Here is a 21,084-nt window from a genome sequence, read left to right on the forward strand (position 1 = left end):
ATTTCCATTTTCCAGAAGAAATCTGCTTGTAAAGTCATAATAAAACTGACCTACATGTGTGCATAATTTTCTTTAAAAAATTTCAATTCAATCTAGAATGTGCGTGTTAAGTACCTTCACCTGAAAATAATTTAATTTACACATTTCTGCTTCTTGGGTTTTCATCTAGAGATTCTGAAATGTTAATATACATCTGCTGATCACTACTGTCCTTCTATAAATGTTGTGTGTCTCATTTGTAAAAGGTAATCCTCTCTGCGGCCGCTACTTTAAAGAAAAAAAGAACTGTTGCAGGTAGGAAAAATATAGAAGAATCAAAAACCTTTTTTTTTTTTTTTAAAGCAAAAAGGCAAAACAGTGAAAATATAACAAAGGGAACAAAGCTAGTTAAATTTTATTTTCCAAAACTCCAACCTAAATGAACATTTAATAAACACCCAGAAAACAGTGCTCACTGTATTAGCAGACGCACAAGTCATTTAACCAAACGTATTACAGTGAAATATTAACAGAATTATTTACATGCATATTTACAACATGTTCTTTACAGTAGCTACTTTTTGGGAATTATTTCTTTTTTTTTTATTTTTTTTCTTTTTCTTTTTTTTGGTGAGGGGTTCTACTTAGTCTAACCAGAAACAGGTAACAAGAAACAGTACAACTGAGTTTGGCAACAACAGCAACAATGGAATATTATAGACTAACATGATTATATTGAGTCAAAAAAGAGCAGTCAGCTTCAGAATGTTAACATTTATGAAATACATGAACGTACTCAAACTACAAAATTAAGACAACTTATATAAAATAATTAGAAGAATGGAGAAAATTGCAAGTGTTGCCATAAGGTTAGACATGTTAGATACATTCAAAAATATATCGAGCACTGCACATACTCTTGAGGAGCGTTGGTTAAACCATAACTATATTCATGTTGTCTTGAAGAACACAGCAAATTATTTAAAGGATAGTTTTTGCTTGTAAAAGTTAGAAATAAGCTTATCTGAACCACAGATCTTGAAAGCACCTGACTTATAAAATACAGCTTAGTTTTTCACAATATCCCCATATTTCATGTTAATGTGTCCAGACCTCACACAAAAGGGCTTGGGTTGAAAAAAGGGAAGAAAGAAACAAAGAAAAAAATAATAAAAAAAAGAGAGTGTGTGTGTGTGTATATATATATCCCCACAAAACAACCCACAAAACACAAAATCTTAACAAACTACTTCTCATGATTCCATGATTGCGATCTACAGAGATAATCTGTATTTGGATCATACTCTACTTAGCAATAAGAAAAGCAACAAAACAAACAAAAACAACAAAAAGGATTCCTTGTATATGGTAAAAGGGATAGGAGAGTTCTACTGCATATTAGAACAAGCAAGCAATTAGAAGATCAAATCGTTTTTCTCCTTTTTCCCACAAAGGAAATTTCATGGGTCAGTTCCGCTTCAGTTAAAATTTAACTTCCACTATGATATTTTTAAGACGAATTTTTATTGCAGCCAAAGCATTGACCATATACCTGTACATAAAATAAACTATGATATATACACAACATTTTAAGATACAGGGCATATGATCACAATTTTTGGCAGATTCTGTTTAACAAAAGGGAAACTGTATCTTTAGTTGTTGGAGAAACTCAACTTTCTTATTTTGGTACAAATGTTTCAATTTATGCATCCCCTTACACTCTAACCATACCTAAACTGCTTTAATAAACATATTTAATATTTATGTGTAACTTCTCACTGTTTTCTTCCATGTTCTGATTCTAGACAGAATTTTTCATATGCTTCTTCAATTTCTGGATCCATCTCATCATCAATGTCATCAAAATATCTACAAAAAAAAAAACAACCACAACACCAAAAGTAAGTTCAAGTATACACTTTCAGCAACAGTATACTGGTGAAATATTTATACAGATGTCAAGAATAAAACAGACCTTTATAAGTAGTTGTTAACTGTAACATTAATTAAAAGCGGATAAAGAGGAAAAAAATCAACAATGTGGAGAGTAAATAAAAGCCTCTAAGCAGCACAGACATGTACAAATCATTACAGTGTTTGACACCATTTTAAATCACATCATGTTGCCTACTAGGTTAAAGAAGTACCTTGGGATGACAAAGTGGGCAATACAATGTTAAAAACTTCTTTCCAAAATTTCCCAATGAACTTGTGCTAATCCTTTTGAAAAAAGGTTTTTTCGTTCGTCAGCATCCTAGTTCAAACTCTGCATCAACTACCATGTTTGTAAGTGAGCTGGAAAAAGTTATTATATGAACAACCTATACTCTGATTTTCTGATGCACATAAGAAGGCACTCTTAATTCATGTCTCTTTTGCATTTGTGTTATAATACCTTTTATTAAATCATATGCTGCCACTTTTTTTTTTTTTTTTCTTCTCCAGGAAAGACCTGCTATATTTAGGCCAGAGAAAAGACTGGATTCCATTAGTAATGACAACTACTTCAGAGAGTGAAGACTACCAGAGTTTCAAAACAGCTTTCTTTCTCCCTACAGCAACCAGGAAGACCATGGAACACGATCTCCTGGAAGACATGTAAAGGCACATGTGAGCTGAGGAGGTGATCTGAGACAGCCAGCTCAGCTTCACCAAGGGCAGATCATGCCTGATCAGTGTGGTGTCCTTCTATGATATAATCAGAAGACAAATGAGGGGCAACTGAAGTTGCCTCCCTAGACTCCTGCAAGGCATTTGACATGGTTCCACAACATACCCTCATCTCAAAATCGTGAAGTTATGCATTTTAAGGGTAGGCTATCCAGTGGAAAACAAATTGGTGGGATGATTGTAGCCAGAAGGTTGTGGTCAGTAGCTCTGTGTCCAGGTGGATGCCAGTAATGAGTGATCTCCCTCAGGAATCCACCTTGGGGCTTGATCAGTAACACACACAGTGGGATTCTGTGCAAGTCTGCAGATGACACCATTTGAGCAGTGTGACTGATATGACAGAAAGAAGAGCTGTCACTCAAAAGGACCTTGACAATCTTCAAGGGGTTCAACAAGGTATTGCACTTGGGTCAGGGCAATCCCAGACATGTACAGCCTGGAAGAAGAACTAATTGATAGCAGCACTGCACAAAAAGGCTTGGGGGTTCTAGAGGACAGAAAGAGGGATACAAGCCAGCTGAACATAAGCCGGCAGTGCACCCAGGTGGCCAAGGTGGCCAATGGCATCCTGGCTTATATCAGAAGTAATGTAGTCAGCAGGAGTAAGGAGGTAATCATTCCTCTGCACTTGGCACCAGGAACATTACACCTCGAATACTACATTCAGTTTAGGGCTCCTAACTACAAGAAAGCTGGGGAACATGTCCAAAGAAAGGCATCAGTGCTGTAAAGGGTCTGGAACACAAGTTTTCTGAGGAGCAGTTAAAGGAACTGGGATTTTTTTAGTGTGGGGGAGGCACAAGGGAGACCTCATCACTAGAAAGCTGGGTGCAGCAGGGTTGGGGTCAGCCTCTCCTCCCAGGTAACCAGTAACAGGATGAGAGGTAATGGCCTTAAATTGCACCAGGGGAAGTTCAGATTGGATATCTGGAAAAGTTTATTCTTTGGAAGAGTGGTCAGGCATTGGAACAGGCTTCCCAGGAAGCCTTCCCAGCTTTTCACTGTCCCTGGAGGTTTTCAAAACCAAGGTAGCTGCCACCACTGAGGGACATGGTTTAATGGGCATGATGGTGAGGGGGTGATGGCTGGACTAGATGTCCTTAGTGGTCTCTTTCAACCTTAATATTCTATGAAAATGATTCTTATGAAAAGAAAAGTGGGACAGCAGGGAGAGGGTGATTATTCCCTTCTAATCTGCCCTTGTGAGGCCTCACTCATGGTACTGTGTTCAGGCCCAGGGCCCTCCGGACAAGAAGGATGCAGAGCTATTGGAGCATGTACAGAGGAGGCCACAAAGATGACCAGGTGGCTGGAGCACCTCTCCCATGAAAAAAGTTGAGGGAGGTGGACTTGTTCAGCTTGTAGGACAAGCAGCTCCAGGAAGACCACTTTACTCAAAACAGAGCATATAAACAGGAGGAAGACCAACTTTTTACTTGCTTTGATAGTGGCAGAACAAGAGGAAATGCTTTTAAACTAAAATGATAGTGTTTTACATTAGACAGTATGAGAAATTCTTTACTCAGAGGGTGGTGAGGCACTGGAACAGGCTGCTCAAAGAAGTTCTGGATGCTCCATCCCTGGAGGAGTTCAAGGCCAGATTGGCTAGAACCCTGGGCAGCCAGAGGCAGCAGATGGAAATCCTGCCTATGTTAGATCTTTCAAGGTCTCTTCCAAGCCAGGCTATTCTGTATGGGTGGGAACATAGTTCTTAAAAAGAACTAACTAATGACTCTCAGCAACTGTGCAGTTGTTTGAGGTGATCTTCTGTGTATGAGTTCCAAACAAGGCAATAAAATATCTTATCTGTAATGGGGCCAGAAATGTTAGGTTTTACACAAAATCACGGTAATTGTCAGGGAAATACACAAAAAGAAATTTTTTTCTTGAGTATTATGCCTTAAATAATCAGTCCTCTTTCTTTTCTAGCAGTGTAGATGCACAGAGAGCCCTTTTCCTGGATGAAAGCCCCAAGAAATAGCTGACAGAAGCTTGAACTATATATTTGTATAAGCTTTTCTTAAGCTTTCAGCAAAGATGGTCCTGACATCAGTTCTCATAAAGGCTGAGTCAGTCTTCCATATGCCAATCTTCAGATATGCTTTTTTTAAAAAAAAAAAAAAAAAAAAGAAGAAAAAAAAGTGCTGCTTGTCTCCATTTAGTACTTAATTTGGTCTTACAAGTACATCACTTCAAGCAGGTGTTTTTATTTGAGTATTAGCCTGCTGATTCCTGATGGCATCTCTAATTTATGTTCATCCCATAATTCCTGCAAGTACATCAGCTAGCTTCCATCCAAGCCTTCTAATTCACTAAGAAAAATACTGATTCAGGCCAGAACTCTTACTGAAAATACTTTTTAGATTCTAATCTCTTTCAACAAGATGATTACAAAGTTCAAGTGTAATTTATTTTAGATCCCATTCTTTCTAGTGGTTTCCAATTAGGTTCTTATAAACCAATATCAGAAAATCAGACTATATTCTCACCTACTGCTTCCCCCTTTGCTATGAGGCTGCTTTTTGTGTTTTACAAAAAATACTTAACAGCCACATGACATGGGAGTGCTATTCATGCTTAGGAGAAAAACTTAGCAACCTTCCCTGTGAAAGGCTGAATATTGTCATAATCTCTAGCTATGACATATGCTCAACTCAGGCTGCCTTAGAGTGCTTGAAACTCAGATACTTCAGTTTTTTTAAAGGCTGAAAAAGGCACTGCGAGCGAAGTCTGCACCTGTTCAGAAATAATTGAAATTTCATTATAATATCCAAAAGGATAGATATTTAACTTGTGTAATTGCAAACCAACATACACCTTATAAATATTTAACTCCTATTGCAAGGTTGAGAAGTGATTATTTAATTTTTTCAAGATTGCATTCTTAAGTTTGCAGAAAGAACAAGTAGTATGTACAAAGTTATCTTTAAGAAAGTTATTCTAGAAGTAAACATACAGATCTCCAGCTCCTGATAAATCTGTTCCATTTTCTTCATAATCTGGGAACCAATCCTCTCTTTCAAGCAGCTCTTGATATTCTTCTTGGTAATCTGACATAATAAAAAACCAGATGGAGAGACATATATTGAGATTAGTCCTCTAAATTAATAATCTAAACAATTTGAAAGTAGCTTATTTAAGGAAACCATAAATTGAATGAAGCAGTAGGGGAAAAAAAATTATATATATATATATTACAGCATTTTTTTTTAGGATATCAACCAAACTCCAAGAATAATATCCATCATCCCACAGAACCGTAAAGGTAGTCACAGATACCTTCATCTCAAATGACACCATACTACGCTGTATCCAGATGTTAGAAAACAAACACTAGGCAGTAAGGCACATAATTCAGTGAACTGATTATCCAGAAGGCCTTCTTGAACCCATTAAAGATTTCAGGATTCCAACAGTGTATAGAAGAAGACTAAGTTTTCTAGCCTTGAAAAGAGACCAAGTGCTGAGGAATACTTTGAACTAAAATACATATCCTCAATTTCAAACATAGTCATTTTTTATTCCCTGAGTAAAGGATGTTTTGTACAATTCAAAGCCAGAAAGTCATATATAATTTTGTCTTTTAAACTGCAAGAGTTTCAGATATTTTACAAAGAACTTTATATATAGTTAGGCAAGAATACAATTAATTACAGCTTATTGAAGAAGGTATACATTAAACAGGATGTACCTGGATCTGCTGCAGTGAAAGGAATGCCATCGGAAGTGTAAAATGTTGGCTCATTCTAAGGATAAAGTTATAGAGAAAATCACATACATTCAAATAAGCAGTTGTTTGAAGCTTTCAGTTAAACAGATGTCTAAGAATCAAATTAAATTCATATTAAATTAAGGAGCTGAAGTACATTCTTACCATAAAGTAGTTTGGGTCATTTTCAGGAGTAGCTTCTGTATGTGAGGAAGTTCCAAGAACTCTACCCCAGTTACTTGATCGCAGTTCCACCAGTTTCAGAAGCATATGTTTAACATCTCTGGTAATACCAAATAGCAACACCATAGAAGTTAGAATGTTCTTTGGCTAAGCAAGGAAATGGGCATCTGTTATCCTACAAATACTAGACGGATACCTCACAGAATAAGCTCCAAAAATTTGTTCCAACCTACAGGTAATTTTGAGTCCTTCCTCCCTCCTCCCCACAAATCTAAATGCTCAGTGTGACAATTATGAGATACTCTCTCCACTTCCTCTGTGTTAGTGTAGGGAGTCTGTATTAAATAGAAACTGCTGTAGGTTTTATCAAGATAACAAACTAGCACAACTAGGGTAATGCATCTTTTTCTTGTAAATGGATAGTATAGTGAGGAGAACAGGGAGGAGGGTGAGTGAATGATATTCAAACATCTAGTTTATGCTTCTGAATTTAGCCCCCTACTTCAAACTGAAATTCTGTAATCCATGGAGCAAAAGTAAGGCCTCCAAGACATTAAATATCACCTCTCCTTACTTCCCTAAAATGACAGAAGTTGCATTCTTCTCTGAAGAAAGTTCATGGAGAAGAGTTCTTAGGAGAAAGAGAGGAAAGAAAGTATCTTTAATTGTTTCCTCTACTTTCTGCAGCCTGTAGTCAGACCTTGCCAAAAAGGTACGTCCAAAAAAGGAAAAAAAAAACTTAAGAAAATTGTATTCCATTTTGTACCTACAATTACAGTGATTTTAATACCATATTTAAAGCTTAAATTCTGATTTAAGTATGAATAAGGAGATATCACAACTTATTCCTGCTTTTAAAGCCTAAAGCGCTTCAGAGTGGTTTCAAGACATATGCATCATTAATCACATATATTAAGATAAAAACAACAACAACAAAAAGCAAACAAACCCAAGACCATTAGTTAAAAAATATTACATACTGGATAAAAAAGCTACCCAAAAGGACCTCTAGTTAATAAAAGTTTTTCAGTGAAAGCATGCTTTGGACATTTTCAGTACTCCTGAGTATTTTTAAGCTTTCCTGTTTAGTAAAACAAACAAAACAAGGAACAAATTTAGCTTTTCACCTGCTACAGTTTGCATCCAGTACAACATTTTCAATTCTCTGAATCACTTCGGTCATATCATCCTTTCCTTTATCTTTCCAAGCATCTTCTAAAACTGAGCCTGTCAACTAAAGACAAGGGATGGGTACATTTTTCAAAAAGCAAATTACAGAAAACTTTAAGAAGCTGTCAACACAGTAAGTTCTGTAACATTCAGGCAATAAAGTAGGATATGATATATGATAGACATAACAGTTTGCTGAAACAAACAAACAAACAAAAACCCCAAGAAAATGAAAGTGGCAGATCTTAAATTCTCAGTATTTTTCAAAACAGAAAGTGTGCCCAAACCCTACCATTTATTCAAGTCGGTTACTGTTTTCTCCTGCAACAAAAGTAGCAACAGACCTAAAGGGACTGCTTACTCCTCTGCTTCAACGCTATTGTTCTTCTATGCGGCCCTGCATTTTAATACTTTTAAACTAGTATATAACTTTATTTTAAAGGATATCCAAAAATGACAGTTGTTCAATTCCACTAATGTTTATGCCGATTAGGAAACTAATCTCTCTCCCTCTACCCAACCAATTCTGAACTTCTACTTCACCTGTGATTATAAGTCTCTCTATATCACATTACTGGTTTGTAAAAGGAACTGTGATATGATACTTCTGCTAGTCTAGATTTCAGATTCGTGACCAAGGAATACATACAGCCTCTGGCATGAAGAAAAAGGTTTTCACTTGGCTTTTCTTTCACTTCCTCTTATTTTTTTTTCCTCCTATCTTATCTCCTCTCTCCACTCCAGATCCCACTTGGATTCAACAGCAGGAACCATGGATGAACCATTCTCTTTGCTTCCCATTATATGTACTGATGGACTCTACTTTTACTTACCCCAGATGAAGAAAACTCAAAGTATCCTAATATTTGAATTTTAACTACAATATGATATACACACAACTGCATAAACAAATAGCGCTGATGAATTTTGTCCTCACTTGAAAAACTTTTTTTTTTTCTCATTTAAAACTCCTCTCACCTTCAGCAGTTTCACTGCACATATCAAGTTACTGTCCACAGGATTAGAGAAAAGAGCATTTAGCAATTCTCGAAGGCCTTCTTGAAGAATTTCTGCTCTTGTTACCTGTCCCTTTGTTCCCTTAATCTGCAAGACATTAATAAAATACTTAAAAGACTTACATTTCAGAAATTAATTTAGTTATAATTTCCCTTTTAAATGATGTGCAATTAACATAGTTAATTACTTGGTAATTAACATAGTTTAACTGTTTAGCTAGAAGAACGCACCAGCTAGTACAACTACTTTAGAACACAGGCTGAATAATATTCTTACAAATGTAACAATAATGCACTTCTAGCTTTCTCTCTCTCTCTTTTTTTTTTTTGTTGTTACTAAATTGATGAGAAGAAAGTGCAAGATGCCTGGCAAATAATCTGAATCATCCCAAACTCTTGGAATCTCAAGTTCTTCCTGATATTGTATCACACTTCTCTACTGCTGTAATAACTTACTTCTGAAAGTTTTTTTTTTTTTTTTTAAATCATTATAGAAAACTGTTTAAAAATAAGAGGGGTAACTCCATAAAACTGGACAGCTCTCTCTCCCCCCAAACTTCCTGGAAAGCTTCCTTTTTACTTCCAGAAAGACAAAAGTACATTTCAAAGCCCGTTTATGTACAAAAATGGAAGAGCTGGAGAATCGCTTTCTTTCCCCATGATACAAGAACATTTTTACAGCATCTCACTAGATCATACCTTTGAAATACTTCAGTAAAAAATTGTCAAGCTTATTACAGAAGTTGGTGACTTTGCTGAACTCACAGGTGTAAGAGTCAAGTAAGGTTTTTGTGTACAAAAAAAAAATGTATGTAAGCACTACAGATATAAAAAAACTGATCTAAAGAAAGTATTAGGTGCTTCAAGCATAAGCCAAGGACCAGGCAAGTTTTAGGAAAGGTACTTTGTGCTAGGTTCTTTTAACTCTTACACTTTTTCTAAAAAGTATCTTCAAACACTTTTTTTCCTTTAATTATCCTGTCCATTTTTGCTTGTTCCTTTGATAAGCAGTTAAAATGTTCTGAAGTTTTTTACTTATTCCCTTCTACATAAAAAAGCAACAAAAACCAACACAAACAATACCTTAAATGATACCTCTTGTTTCAGTATTTGCTTAAATGCAACAAAAATGGGTGAAAAACCACATGAAAAATGACTTTTTTCCTACCTCTAGGTTAAGATAAAGTTCACCTAGGAACAGTACAAAGGCATGGAATTGTTTTCGAGTAACCTCATCTCCTTTTGCAGCTTCATCTCTGTTTTCGAACTCTGCTTGACACCTGAAAACATTAAACAAAATTATATCATTATTGTGCTTAAAAGCATCCCAACACATACAATATGCTACTGATTTAGTACATTGCTAAGAACTTATGAACTGTGTTAAAACTGTTCCATGTTGAATCTTGGTAAGCATGATTTGTAAAGGAAATGAGAGGACTACACAAATGCAAAGTGTTTTATTGTCCTCAGTAAATAAATATGATGACATGATTGTGGTTTCAAGCACTGAGATACTGAAGACAAAAATACACCTAATACGGTATGAATGCAAGTTTAACAGAGGCATCTAAATGTTAACAGAAATACAGGAGGTACTGTAACGCTTCTCCCCATTTTAAGGCAGTGCTCACATTGCCAGGTATGCCTATACACTTACTCGATAAATTCTTTATGCCACAATTTTAAGTGACAGCTATGCATAATTTAGTTATAATTGGCGGTGGAAACTGAATACATTTAAAAGCATTTATAACTTAAGGAAATACAGCAGTGACACAATATTTTAGTCTTCAACAAGTGTGTCAAAGATAGTGCTAGTTTACATGGCAGTTCAGATTAAAAGGAAAACAAGACAACCTCCAATATATTCTCATTACCTACATGCTGAGATTAAGAAATTGACTGGGAAATGTTTGAGAAAACTCAACAGTTTAAGGAGGAGAGATGTCACATTTTAGATAGAAATTTGGGCCGAGAAAGAGAATATGTATTCATTTAGTTAGCTTTTTTTATCCTCACCCCATCCCAAATTAATCCATAGTAGATGCAAAACCATAAGCAACCTCAAATTTACATTTTTAGGGTGCTAATTTTATCACTGGGCTGGTTTTAAAACCAAGAATCACCATTAGCAAGGATTTCCTTCATTATACCATTCACTTAACAAATGTAATTAAGAAAACAAGATAAAAATGATGATTTGTAGTGTCACTAGGAAGGAGAAAAGGTTATATCCTTTGTAACAAGGACATGTAACAAAGTATTTTTGCTTTTCCAAAAGGTACTGCTCCCAATTTCCAGAAATTCATTTTGATGATCTTTTAAGCTTACCATGCTTTTGCTTGTAAATTTCCATGCACTAAGCAAAACTTTTAAATTAAGCCTGATGCTTAGAAAGCCAAAAGTCCTTAAAGAGAAAAGGATTATTTTTAAACACTCCTGAAGTAAAATATATTAATCCTTCAAATGTCACACGCTAGGATTTTAAAGGAGACACATTCATTTAAAAAATGTTGCACCATGTAATCCATGAAGTCACAGCAAGTCCAGCCAGTTAAGCAATTCAAGAAAAAAAGAGTCCCAGTAAGAGTCAAAGGACAAGGACAGGACAAAGGAAGTCTTACTTATGTAAATTTTTAGGATACTTTTGAAGTATATACGACTAGCTTTCAAATTTACTCTATAATTTGGTACTGAGTTCAGAAGAGACTACAGAATCTGAACTGAGTCCAGTTTTTACATAAAAGAAAATAACGTATGTACATACTCAATATCCAGTATGTACCTCTGCCTTAATAGCTCTCAATTTAAAATCCTTCTATTTTAAATTCATACTTCTTTGGATGCTTATTTAAGAGTTACACACAAAAGAAGAAGATACATAACCCAGCCACAGGAAGTAATAGGCTTAAGAGGACACACTGATACTTACCTTTTAAGTAACAACTGTCGGAAGTTCCCACTTTGTGGACTAATGGTTAGATGGTGAGATAAATAGTTACACAACCTTGCTCCCATGTAGGAAAAGTTTGGGACTGATGTGGCCTTTCAAAGTAAAAGTGGATAAATAAATTAACTGTACAGGTAATGATTAGGTTATGAGCAAGTACCTTTAACTTTAGAAAAAGCTATTTAACAACAGTTGATTTGATAACTGAAAAGTAGAAGATTAATTATTATTATTTGGCACATAAGTTTTCAACGCTTCGCTATGCACATTTCAGAACAGAAACACTCACTATACGTGATTCTGTGGCTTTTTACCATGAGCATTCAACTCCTCCATTATAACCTACACCAAAGAGTGTCTAATACATACTTAGAAACTGTAAAAAAAATAAATAAATAAAAATAAATTTTAAAAAAATCTATAGAGGGCATTAAGACTTCTTCAGGGATATACACTTTTTTAAAGAGCAATGAATGTTTAAACAAACAAACAAAAAAATTGATAAAATTTCAGAGCTATCTGTTCTAGAATCTATATTCAGCAGTAGAGTATGCCTAGGAAGAGTAAATCACGACAAGAAATGGTACATATGTAAATGTATTAGAAAGAATAGAGAAAAGCAGATGATTAATCTTTATAGATTGACTGAGACACCTGACCTTCAAAAGAAGGGAGAACTGCGCAGGATTTGTTTCTTTTTTTCCCCCTTCATTTTAGCCTTTTTGTTGCACAGAACTATCTACAAATCTTCTCAACTGGATTTAATTAGTATCACTGAAGCAGATACTTAAAAACTCATTTTGGTAATGTAATGAAAGTTTTGTGATAAACTAGGGCTGGAAAAGACATACATGTGCAGAAGCTCAAGACAGAAAAATAATAAATGCACCGACATTCAAATGCTATAATCTCCAGTCATTCAAAAAAACAAAAAACAAACAAAAAACCAAAAAACCCCCAAACCAAACTTAAAATCTTATATTCTAGTGTTGAAAACACTGAGATGTATTTCGCTTCTCACGTTAATTTATGTTTCAGATTGTTAACACTCAGCAGTTTTCAGTTACCAGGCCTGTTTTAAACCAGGAGATGAGGTGACAAATTAAAGATTTGCATTAAATGTGAGTCAGTTTATTTAATGTATGCAGATGTTTGTTATTTAGATGAATTCCTATTTCTTTCTTTATTTTTCTTTCAGTAAAATTATACTGAATACTCCTGTTGTTTATTCATTATTCTCCAGGTATCCAAATACAGGATGAGAAAATGATACTGCCAAACACAGCACTCATTTGGCAGTTGTATAATAAGAACCTGTATGATAATAAGAAACTCAAGACTCTTGAGTCCTGTGTGAGAACCAACCAGTCATGCAGCTTCTATATAGCCCACAGTATTTCACAGTAAAAATTCTGCTTAGATGAGGAATACAAGAGTCGCTCACATTCCTCAAGTGTTTGAAAGGAATCAACTCAGCAAAGTGGGAGACACCCAGTGTAATAAATAGCAAGCCCAAGTGTGACTACATTCTCTGTAGCAAGCCCAAATGACAGGAACAACAGTTCATTTGCTTGGATTCAACTGATTCAACTGTTCTCTGCAATGGCTTCCCCAATTAGGACAGAGTTCAATTTAAGGTCTCTGTCCTGATTTCCATGGCCATCAATGGAACTGGACCTAGTTACCATTAGACCAACAATGAAGAACAAAGCCTGTGAGAAAAGTATATTTCCTGAAGGGTGATATATATAGTATATGTCTAGTTAGTTGTTTAGAATTTCAAAGAATTAAAAGTATCTAAGCATAATGAAGAATATTAAGGGGGGATGATTTTAAACTAAGACATGAGAGGTTTAGCTTAGATATTCAGTGGAAGTTTTTCCACACAGAGGGTGGTGACGCACTGGAACAGGTTGCCCAGAGAGGCTGTAGATGCCCCATCCCTGCAGGCATTCAAGGCCAAGCTGGATGTGGCTTTGGGCAGCCTTGTCTGGTGGTTGATGACCCTGGACATAGCAGGGGGGTTGAAACTAGATGGTCATTATGGTCCCTTTCAATCAAGGGCATTCTATGATTCTACAAATATATTCTATATATTCTGCAGGAAAGAATCAAAACATACTACTCAGATATGGCTTAAGAGTTACTTTGATGCCTGCTATGTAAATACAGCAATTCAAAGATAACTCCTTTAATTAAGAGCTGCAGCTGCAATTTAGCATGTAATCTGTAAGATTAGGGTACACCATAAAGGCAGCTGAGAAATGGGGTGAATTTATCAATGCCTCAAACACCCTACACTCAAGCCATCCTTAGTGCGTATCCAGCAAAATCTTCCTCTGCAGGTACCAGGCTAAAGACACAGGCTGAAAAACATTAAAATGCTCACCAGATATAATTATATAACAAATAACATTTTTACGCGTATCCTGGACACTAGGTAACAAAAGACATCCAAACCATGATATAAAATAGAATACACAGGCTACCTGCTGATAGATGAGATCAACAAGTTCTTGCAAAGCTTCATCTGTTACAACCCAGCCATTCAGCGTATCAGCGAACAGTTCTATTTCACTTTCAAAACAACCTGGTTGCTCAGTGAGATGGTTTAGGAAGTCTTGTACGTATTCTGCCAAAGTCAGATACCCACCATATCCATCTTCGAAGGAAGAATCCTATAGCAATGAAAAAACATAGCATTTATAAAGAACCTAGAGTTGTTACACCTGCCAGCTTCAGAAGCAACCATACAGCCCTTAGTTACCAGTAACTCCCGATGTTTGGCATGCGTGATAGCAGTTCTTACTACCTGGTTCACAAATATTTTTAGAGCGCGTAAACCTCAGTACTTCAGAAAGCTTCAGTAGTGCTATGAGTAGAACTAAGTAACGTGCTTTTACAGAGACTAGGGTCTTTCAGACAAGCATGCCAATAGACTTAAAAAGAAATAAAGAATAACACAAAACAAAGAACAACCAAATTACACAGTTTGCTAAAATGGATGTAAGATCAACAGGCTAACAAGTAAGTATACCTTCTAAGAATAGATCTACCTAACTGAGTCTCTAAACCCTTTCTTCATGTGCGCACATACTGTGCTGCAGATGAATGAACTGCAGAAGGAAAAGTAACTCAAAATTGGAAACAAAATATTTTGCACTTACAGAGAGTGCCACTGTGCTCCAAAATAAGCAAGAGAGGAAGAAAATACAGAAATATAATAAATACAGTGTAGTATTCCTATGCATAAACTTAGGCCAGGAAAACTGATTTTCTAAAGCTAGTGAAGCTGCATTTTCTGGAAATGGATCAAAGATAAATAGTTCTGTTTCATGTCTTCTTCAGTGGTATTGCATTAATTTGCAGTTACTGGGGTTAACAAGCAGACAGTAAACACACCTGCTATCTCAAGAAAGAAGGAGCTGGAACAATACTACTTAACCAATGTTTACGCTCCCAGTGATGAAACAGACGACTGCTAATTTTGTTCATTCAAAAATGAATGTCTGTAACACTTTAATACTGTTATGGGATGATTATAATGCAAGTACATGAGTGGAATAGCATAGGAAAAATATATTTTGTGATGTAACTAACTAGTAATAACATATACTTTAAAAGCTAAACAGATTAAGTTCAGTAACTTCTAGATGTAAGTGACTTACATTTCTTACTGGCAGAGTTTAAGATTTAACATTAATACATAATACACAAAACATTTAATACAGCACCACATACTATATCAACTAAGTGAAAACAAAGCAAGTTCTCTTAGTTATTTTTAAATCGTTGCAGGCAAACAGAAGGCTGTACATTTACACATTCATTACAAATTTATGATTCAAAGCTATGAAAGTCAAATTGAAACTTTCCATTAATTTCAATGATTTCTCAGTTTAATTCCTTCCCACTATGTTATTCTTCACAATGAAAAAGGATGTGCAACTAATCTGAAAATCAGCAGTTTGCCTCTATTTTATGAGGAGTCAGTTCATAAGCTTGAAGAACTAACAATGAACAGGCAAGGTAGACAGCAAATAACCCTCTGATTTACATAAATTTAAAAATCAGGACGTCTGTAGGAAGGATCCATGAGCCAAACCTGCTCTCAGGCTGTTTCAGTCAGTGTGCCAAATACCATTTTCCCACACCTAAGAAGTATTCACAACATTTCCATTCAGACACCGACAATTTATCATCAGTTTGATTTCTCTTCAGACTTCTTAGGAATAAACCTTTTCTCCTTCAGATTATATATATATATATATATATATATATATATAAAACTTTCAACAAAGTTAGTGAAAAACTAAGTACAAGAAATGTTGCACATATGAGGTCACGTATTTGAGTGTATGTATGAAGTTAAGGGACACAGAAACACCTAACTGGAGATGAACAGAATGACTGAATTTTATAAAGACACACATAGCTATTACCATAATTTACTAAACCACAATAAATCAACAAATTATTCTTGAGAAAATAAATGCTTAACAGCAAAAGATCTGTGTACTTTAAAAGAGGAATGCAAATTTTCAGGTCTAAAAACTCCTAGGAACATTACAAGTGTGATTTGTAATTTGAATTGTATTAACTTTAAGTCAAAGAAATCAAAGGTTTCTCAAAACTTTGTTTTTATACCAATTTTAAAGCTCATGAGTAAAACCTGCATAGAAACAAGGCGCTCTAAACCAACATTTTATTGCAGACTAACCCAGTTGAAGATGTTAATTCAGTATGAAAGATCACTATTCCATGCATAGTATAGACTGATTAGGGTCCATGCAACATGTCAAACATACTCAAATAAATGGACTAGGTTCTGCTAGGATTTTGAATTTATTTTTATTAAAAGCTGAATCTCTTATAATACATTCCTACAAAATAGCAATGAGGAGCTCCCACATGCTTGCATGCTTTTGCAGAACATTGCTGGCCTCAGGAGTTTGTAATTATACATATGCAAACGCATGACAATCTAAACGGCATTTTTGGGTCTTGAAACTGAAATGCAGTGTTCACAGGACATGAGCAGTGTACTGGGGCAAAGTAATAATTTTTCCCTATCCTATCCATTCATTGAAGAGTGTTTGTGCTGGCTTTTTGCTAACAGTTGTACATTGCCCATAAGCTTGTATTATCCAGGACAGGTCACTTTATTCACTAAGCTGGCAAAGCAGGTAGCACCAAGCAGCATGATTTTGTTGATAAGAATAAGAAAGAATTAAAACCAGCCAGCACCATGTTTAGGATTCCAATCAAGTTTTTTTTTCTATTAGTTATTCAAAATATAGTCTCAGTGTAGTTGCATATTATCACATCACTGTTTTTGTATATTTTTACAGGTTAAGTTAAGCCTTCATCTCCCACACTGCGTCAAAAACTTGAGAAATCTGCATAAAAGTGCGACAAAGCTTTTACTTAAAAAGCATTGTTGACAAAAATTCAACAGACTGACTCCAAAAAGATGGCTTATTTGGATGTTTCTGGAGTCAGTGTCTGGTGTAATCAACAAAGGCTGTGGTTGTCTGCTGTGAACTTCAGAAGAACACTGCACACTAACTCATGTATACCATAACACCCATCCACTGTCACTGTACCTTGACTCTGGAGGTTATCATCTGAATTTCTGAAATTTCTCAGGCAAATGTAGCCTTGAAGATATCAAGAAAGCATAAATTGCTATGAGCTAAGAAGAGAAGATGAACACTTACTGTCAAGTTCTGATTGAAGTTTGGGTTGTATCCAGATGGGTAGAACTCAGGAGCCTTAACTGACAATTTTGACATTGCCACAGGAGTCACAGGCACCTGAGGTTTTGCCATTTCTGGTCCAGAAGTAGGTAGTGAAACTCGTGGTCCAGACAGGATTCTTGTTGTTTGCAGGTGCTCTGAAAAGGTTTTGTTAACAGCTTCTCTTAGACATTGCTTTCTTGCTATGTACTCCCACATAATAAACAACTTTCTTGACTTTAAATATACTTTGACTACATACTTTCAAGGACATTTAATCTTATTTATATATTTTTATTGCTTTTCTCAAATGTAGGTAAAATTTTCAATTTTGGAAACTCTGATGCCTTTCTCACTGCATGTGAGAGTGACAAAAAAAAAAAGAAAATAAGAAGAGGGACAACCAGCCTCCCTTGCAAACACATTTTCTGAGCACTAACATGAGAAACCGGTAAGTCTACTTCTGGTATGCCTGCTTCCCTTGCAGATTATTCAGTTTTTAAATGCAAAAGAAAGATTTCAAGGGTCAATAAAGAGCAGACAACACTAATTTTTGACACATTCCTCAAGGCTAATATGTCCTTCTTGCATATAAGTAGCAAAAAACAAAAACAAAACAAAAAAAACCCAAAGCATCGAAATCCTATTTTTTGAAACATATTTTTGAACATTTCCAAATACACAAATCAGAGTAGCTCCTAAGTTCATTGAAAAGGGAATCTGATCCCTACACCTTAAAAGTTAACCAATCGACAGCGCCTCGGGCTGCATTTGGCTTGGCTTTATGTTTTCTCGAACCTTTAGGCCGGAGTTAAGACTTCTCCAACGCAAGGAAGGATGAGACCATCTGCGGTCGGATTAACAGACGGATAACACGCACGCACAGATGTGCGCGCACAAAAGGGAGGCAGGGGGCGTTGCGCTAAGGCTGCGATGCAGCATTACGCCTTTCCCCGGGTACAGGCCCACAGCGCAGAACCGCGACAGGGGCCGAGAGGCGCAGGGTCCGGGCCACCTCCCGGCCCAGCCGCGTGCGGCGCGGCCCTGTGGAACGCAGGCCCTCATCTAAGGCCGCGCCGTCCACCAGGCCCGGCCGAGGTGCGGCACGGCGCGGCAGAAACCTCGGTCCCGGCGGGACGGGGAACAGGGGCGAGCGCGGCCCGGCCCGGGGTTGGCTCCCCGGCACCTGCGGCGCCAAGGTCCGGGCCGAGGGCCCGTCTTACGGCGCGGCGGCCCAATACCTGCGCTTCCAGTGCCCAGCGGCGCCGTCCTCGGAGGCCGCAGGGGCTCCTGCTGGGGGAGAAGGCCGCTCGTTTTGTTCTGCTGCTGTTCGACCGCGCCGGGGCCGTGCGAACCGCCGCCTCCGGGGCAGGCCCCGCCGCTGTTCTCCAGCGCGCCGGCGAGAACGCCGCCCCCGCGGCCCCGACCTCGACCGGCACCGGGAGCTCGGTCGAAATTCTCGGCCATACTCGGGCCGGGAGCCTCAAGCGCTTCGAACGGGGCGGGGTATGCGAGCCGGAGCGGCGCGGAGCCAGGTCCCGCCTAGCCGCGGCCAGAGCCCTCTACTTTCAGTTTCACCCCGCCCACAGCGCCCCCTGCCGGCCGGCTGCACCACGCACGTCGCCATAGCGACCCCGGCGCCGCCCCGCAGCAGGTGGCAGCGAGCCCAGAATGGCGCCGCCAGGCGGCGGGTCCGCCCCACTGCAGCGGGAACACGCCATTAGGCCTCCAGCGTGACAGTACAACTGTGCTGTCAATGGTGACTTCTCTTTATACATCAGATGTGGCAACAAACATGTTTAGTTTTATGGCCTTCAGTGCCAGCAAGAAATCACTCCAGAACAGGCTATACAATGCTATCTTGCTTATATGATTCAATTGACTCACCCCTCCGTGACTTAATTCACCTGTTTTTATTCAGAATCCTGCCCTGTTTGCTGGGTTTTACACCCAGTGACAGAACTGCGCCGCCTCCGACAGCCCGGCAGTGTTTGTAGTTTGGCTCCCAAACAGCCCGACCCTGACCTTCCCACCTGCTGTTTCCAAAGCCCGATCCAAAGGTTCGTCTGTTGGTTCCAGCTCAGGTGATGATTCATGAGGATGAAAAATATGTGAGCCTGAATGAAAACCTGTAAGGAAAAAACATAGGACTGTTTAGTATTTAAAACATGATTACTGTGAAACCTTAGAAGGTATGTCCTTGTTTATTGTTACGTCTTATCATTCTAGATGTAGGTTACAGAATGTAAAACACAGCTAAGATGTATTATTTCCCCAAGGTATGTTTTAGACTGATTTTTGGTGAGACAATCTGGGCCAGATAATGAAGGTGACACATTTGGAACTAACCGGGTACATGGGACAAATTGATCCTGTGCAGCTTTTGCTGAAAGTGAAGGCAAAGAAATCAAGAAGATTCAAGAGAATCAAGAGAGAAAAGCTTGCATTAATGTGGAAACAGAAGTTGAGACTCTCAAACTTTGGTTTCAGAAACATAAGAGCACAGCCACCACCACTGTTCAATGCACCAGTGTTTCAGTAAAGCAAATATCAATAATTAAGATACATATCAGCAAGGAATTAAGCACCTCGGGTTATCATTACTATGCCAGACAACTTTTCACCTTTGGTCTCAAACGTGAGTTCACTTGACAGACGTTCACTTTACAACAGGGAGCATTTGGCAGCCACTCACACTGCAGAGCAAACTGTGATCTCAGGTGCATTTTTCCTCTACAGACCCAGCACTGAATCCTGCATCATGGTGAGCAGGAGCCCAGCTTTTCCTTCCCAATAAGGAAATCTTAAATGGTAATAATAGTAATGAGAGCCAGAATTCTAATTCTGTGCAATCTTTAGCCTCTTTAATTCTGCCTGGGACACCTGGATGTCGCGGTACGTCACCTCACAGGCCCACCAACCGCACCAGGTCACCTGGCAGCCTCACACAGAGTTTGGCAGGCCAACACAACCATTCCTAGTGTTTTTATTTTTAAACTAATGACGTTATTTCTAATTAGGGAGAACACGGGGCAATCACTCATGTTTCAAAGAAAGGCTGGCTTCAATATAAAGGCACAGCAGCGATCTGCAGGACCCTCACGAGGTACCTTGCCACAGCGTTCAGCAGAGCCCCAGGCACAGAGGGGGCAGCAGTAGGGTGACCTCTGAAGGGATTTTTTCCTTACAAACGCCTTTAACAACAGCCGGCCGCAGGGCCGCGCCCACCGACAACCAACGGCCGCCGCAACCGCTCACGTACCGCACAGCCCGGGGCCGCCCCGTGACCGTCTCCCGCGCTCCCCCCGCTCTTTCCGCCCCGCCCCCGCTCCTCCTTCCCCGGGCCCGCCACGCCGCCTCGCCCCAAGGTCGGTCAGTGCCGCGGCGGGGCCGGTGCCGGCGGCACGGCCGGTGGGTGCGGAGCGGTGGGGCCGGGGCGGGGAGCGGCGCTGCGGGAGCTTCGCTTTGTTCCTGCGAGGAGCGGGGGCGGGGGTGGCGGCGGTGTGAGCCCGCAGCCCAGGAACGGAGCCTGCAGCGGGGAGAAGGCGGCGACTGGCGGGCGGGCTGGGGGCCGTGACCACGGCGGCGAGCGGGCGGCTGGCCCAGGGTCAGCAGGGCCACGGGGTATAAATATGGGCGGGATGGTGCTGCTGGGCGGCGGGA

General features: G+C 38.7%; 2 protein-coding genes and 1 long non-coding RNA gene across 10 annotated transcripts in view; 2 read left to right on the forward strand and 1 right to left on the reverse strand.

Annotated features, from left to right (window-relative positions):
- Window positions 1-366: 366 nt before the first annotated feature.
- On the reverse strand, window positions 367-20,814 carry PAIP1 (poly(A) binding protein interacting protein 1). 3 transcript variants are annotated; one of them, XM_085529580.1, is made up of 12 exons: window positions 20,684-20,814; window positions 19,455-19,550; window positions 17,404-17,579; window positions 14,173-14,361; window positions 11,666-11,778; window positions 9,899-10,010; window positions 8,693-8,818; window positions 7,672-7,778; window positions 6,527-6,644; window positions 6,344-6,398; window positions 5,609-5,702; window positions 367-1,851 (listed from the first exon to the last, which is right to left on the reverse strand). In XM_085529580.1, the coding sequence occupies exons 3-12, from the start codon at window positions 17,512-17,514 to the stop codon at window positions 1,758-1,760; spliced, it is 1,119 nt and encodes a 372-aa protein (XP_085385706.1). In that variant the 5' UTR covers window positions 17,515-17,579; window positions 19,455-19,550; window positions 20,684-20,814; the 3' UTR covers window positions 367-1,757. The 3 variants fall into 3 exon arrangements, with proteins under 3 accessions (XP_085385706.1, XP_015704146.2, XP_015704144.2); XM_015848660.3 differs by lacking the exon at window positions 20,684-20,814 and adding an exon at window positions 20,532-20,668; XM_015848658.2 differs by lacking the exons at window positions 19,455-19,550; window positions 20,684-20,814 and adding an exon at window positions 18,663-18,991.
- On the forward strand, window positions 1,786-2,717 carry LOC146754072 (uncharacterized). The gene is made up of 2 exons (XR_014939643.1): window positions 1,786-1,883; window positions 2,428-2,717. It is a non-coding gene; the product is annotated as an uncharacterized LOC146754072 (long non-coding RNA).
- Window positions 20,660-21,084, forward strand: part of NNT (nicotinamide nucleotide transhydrogenase) — a 44,388-nt gene continuing 43,963 nt past the window's right edge. For 2 of the 6 annotated variants that reach the window (XR_014939634.1, XM_015848653.3), the window contains exon 1: window positions 20,797-20,832. The gene's annotated coding sequence lies outside the window, so the exon portion shown is untranslated. The other 4 variants (XM_015848654.3, XM_085529574.1, XM_085529572.1 and 1 more) reach the window with 4 other exon arrangements.

Source organism: Coturnix japonica, chromosome Z, assembly GCF_054131305.1.
Source record: "Coturnix japonica strain WE chromosome Z, WE-NBRP24, whole genome shotgun sequence".
Classification (NCBI taxonomy): domain Eukaryota; kingdom Metazoa; phylum Chordata; class Aves; order Galliformes; family Phasianidae; genus Coturnix; species Coturnix japonica.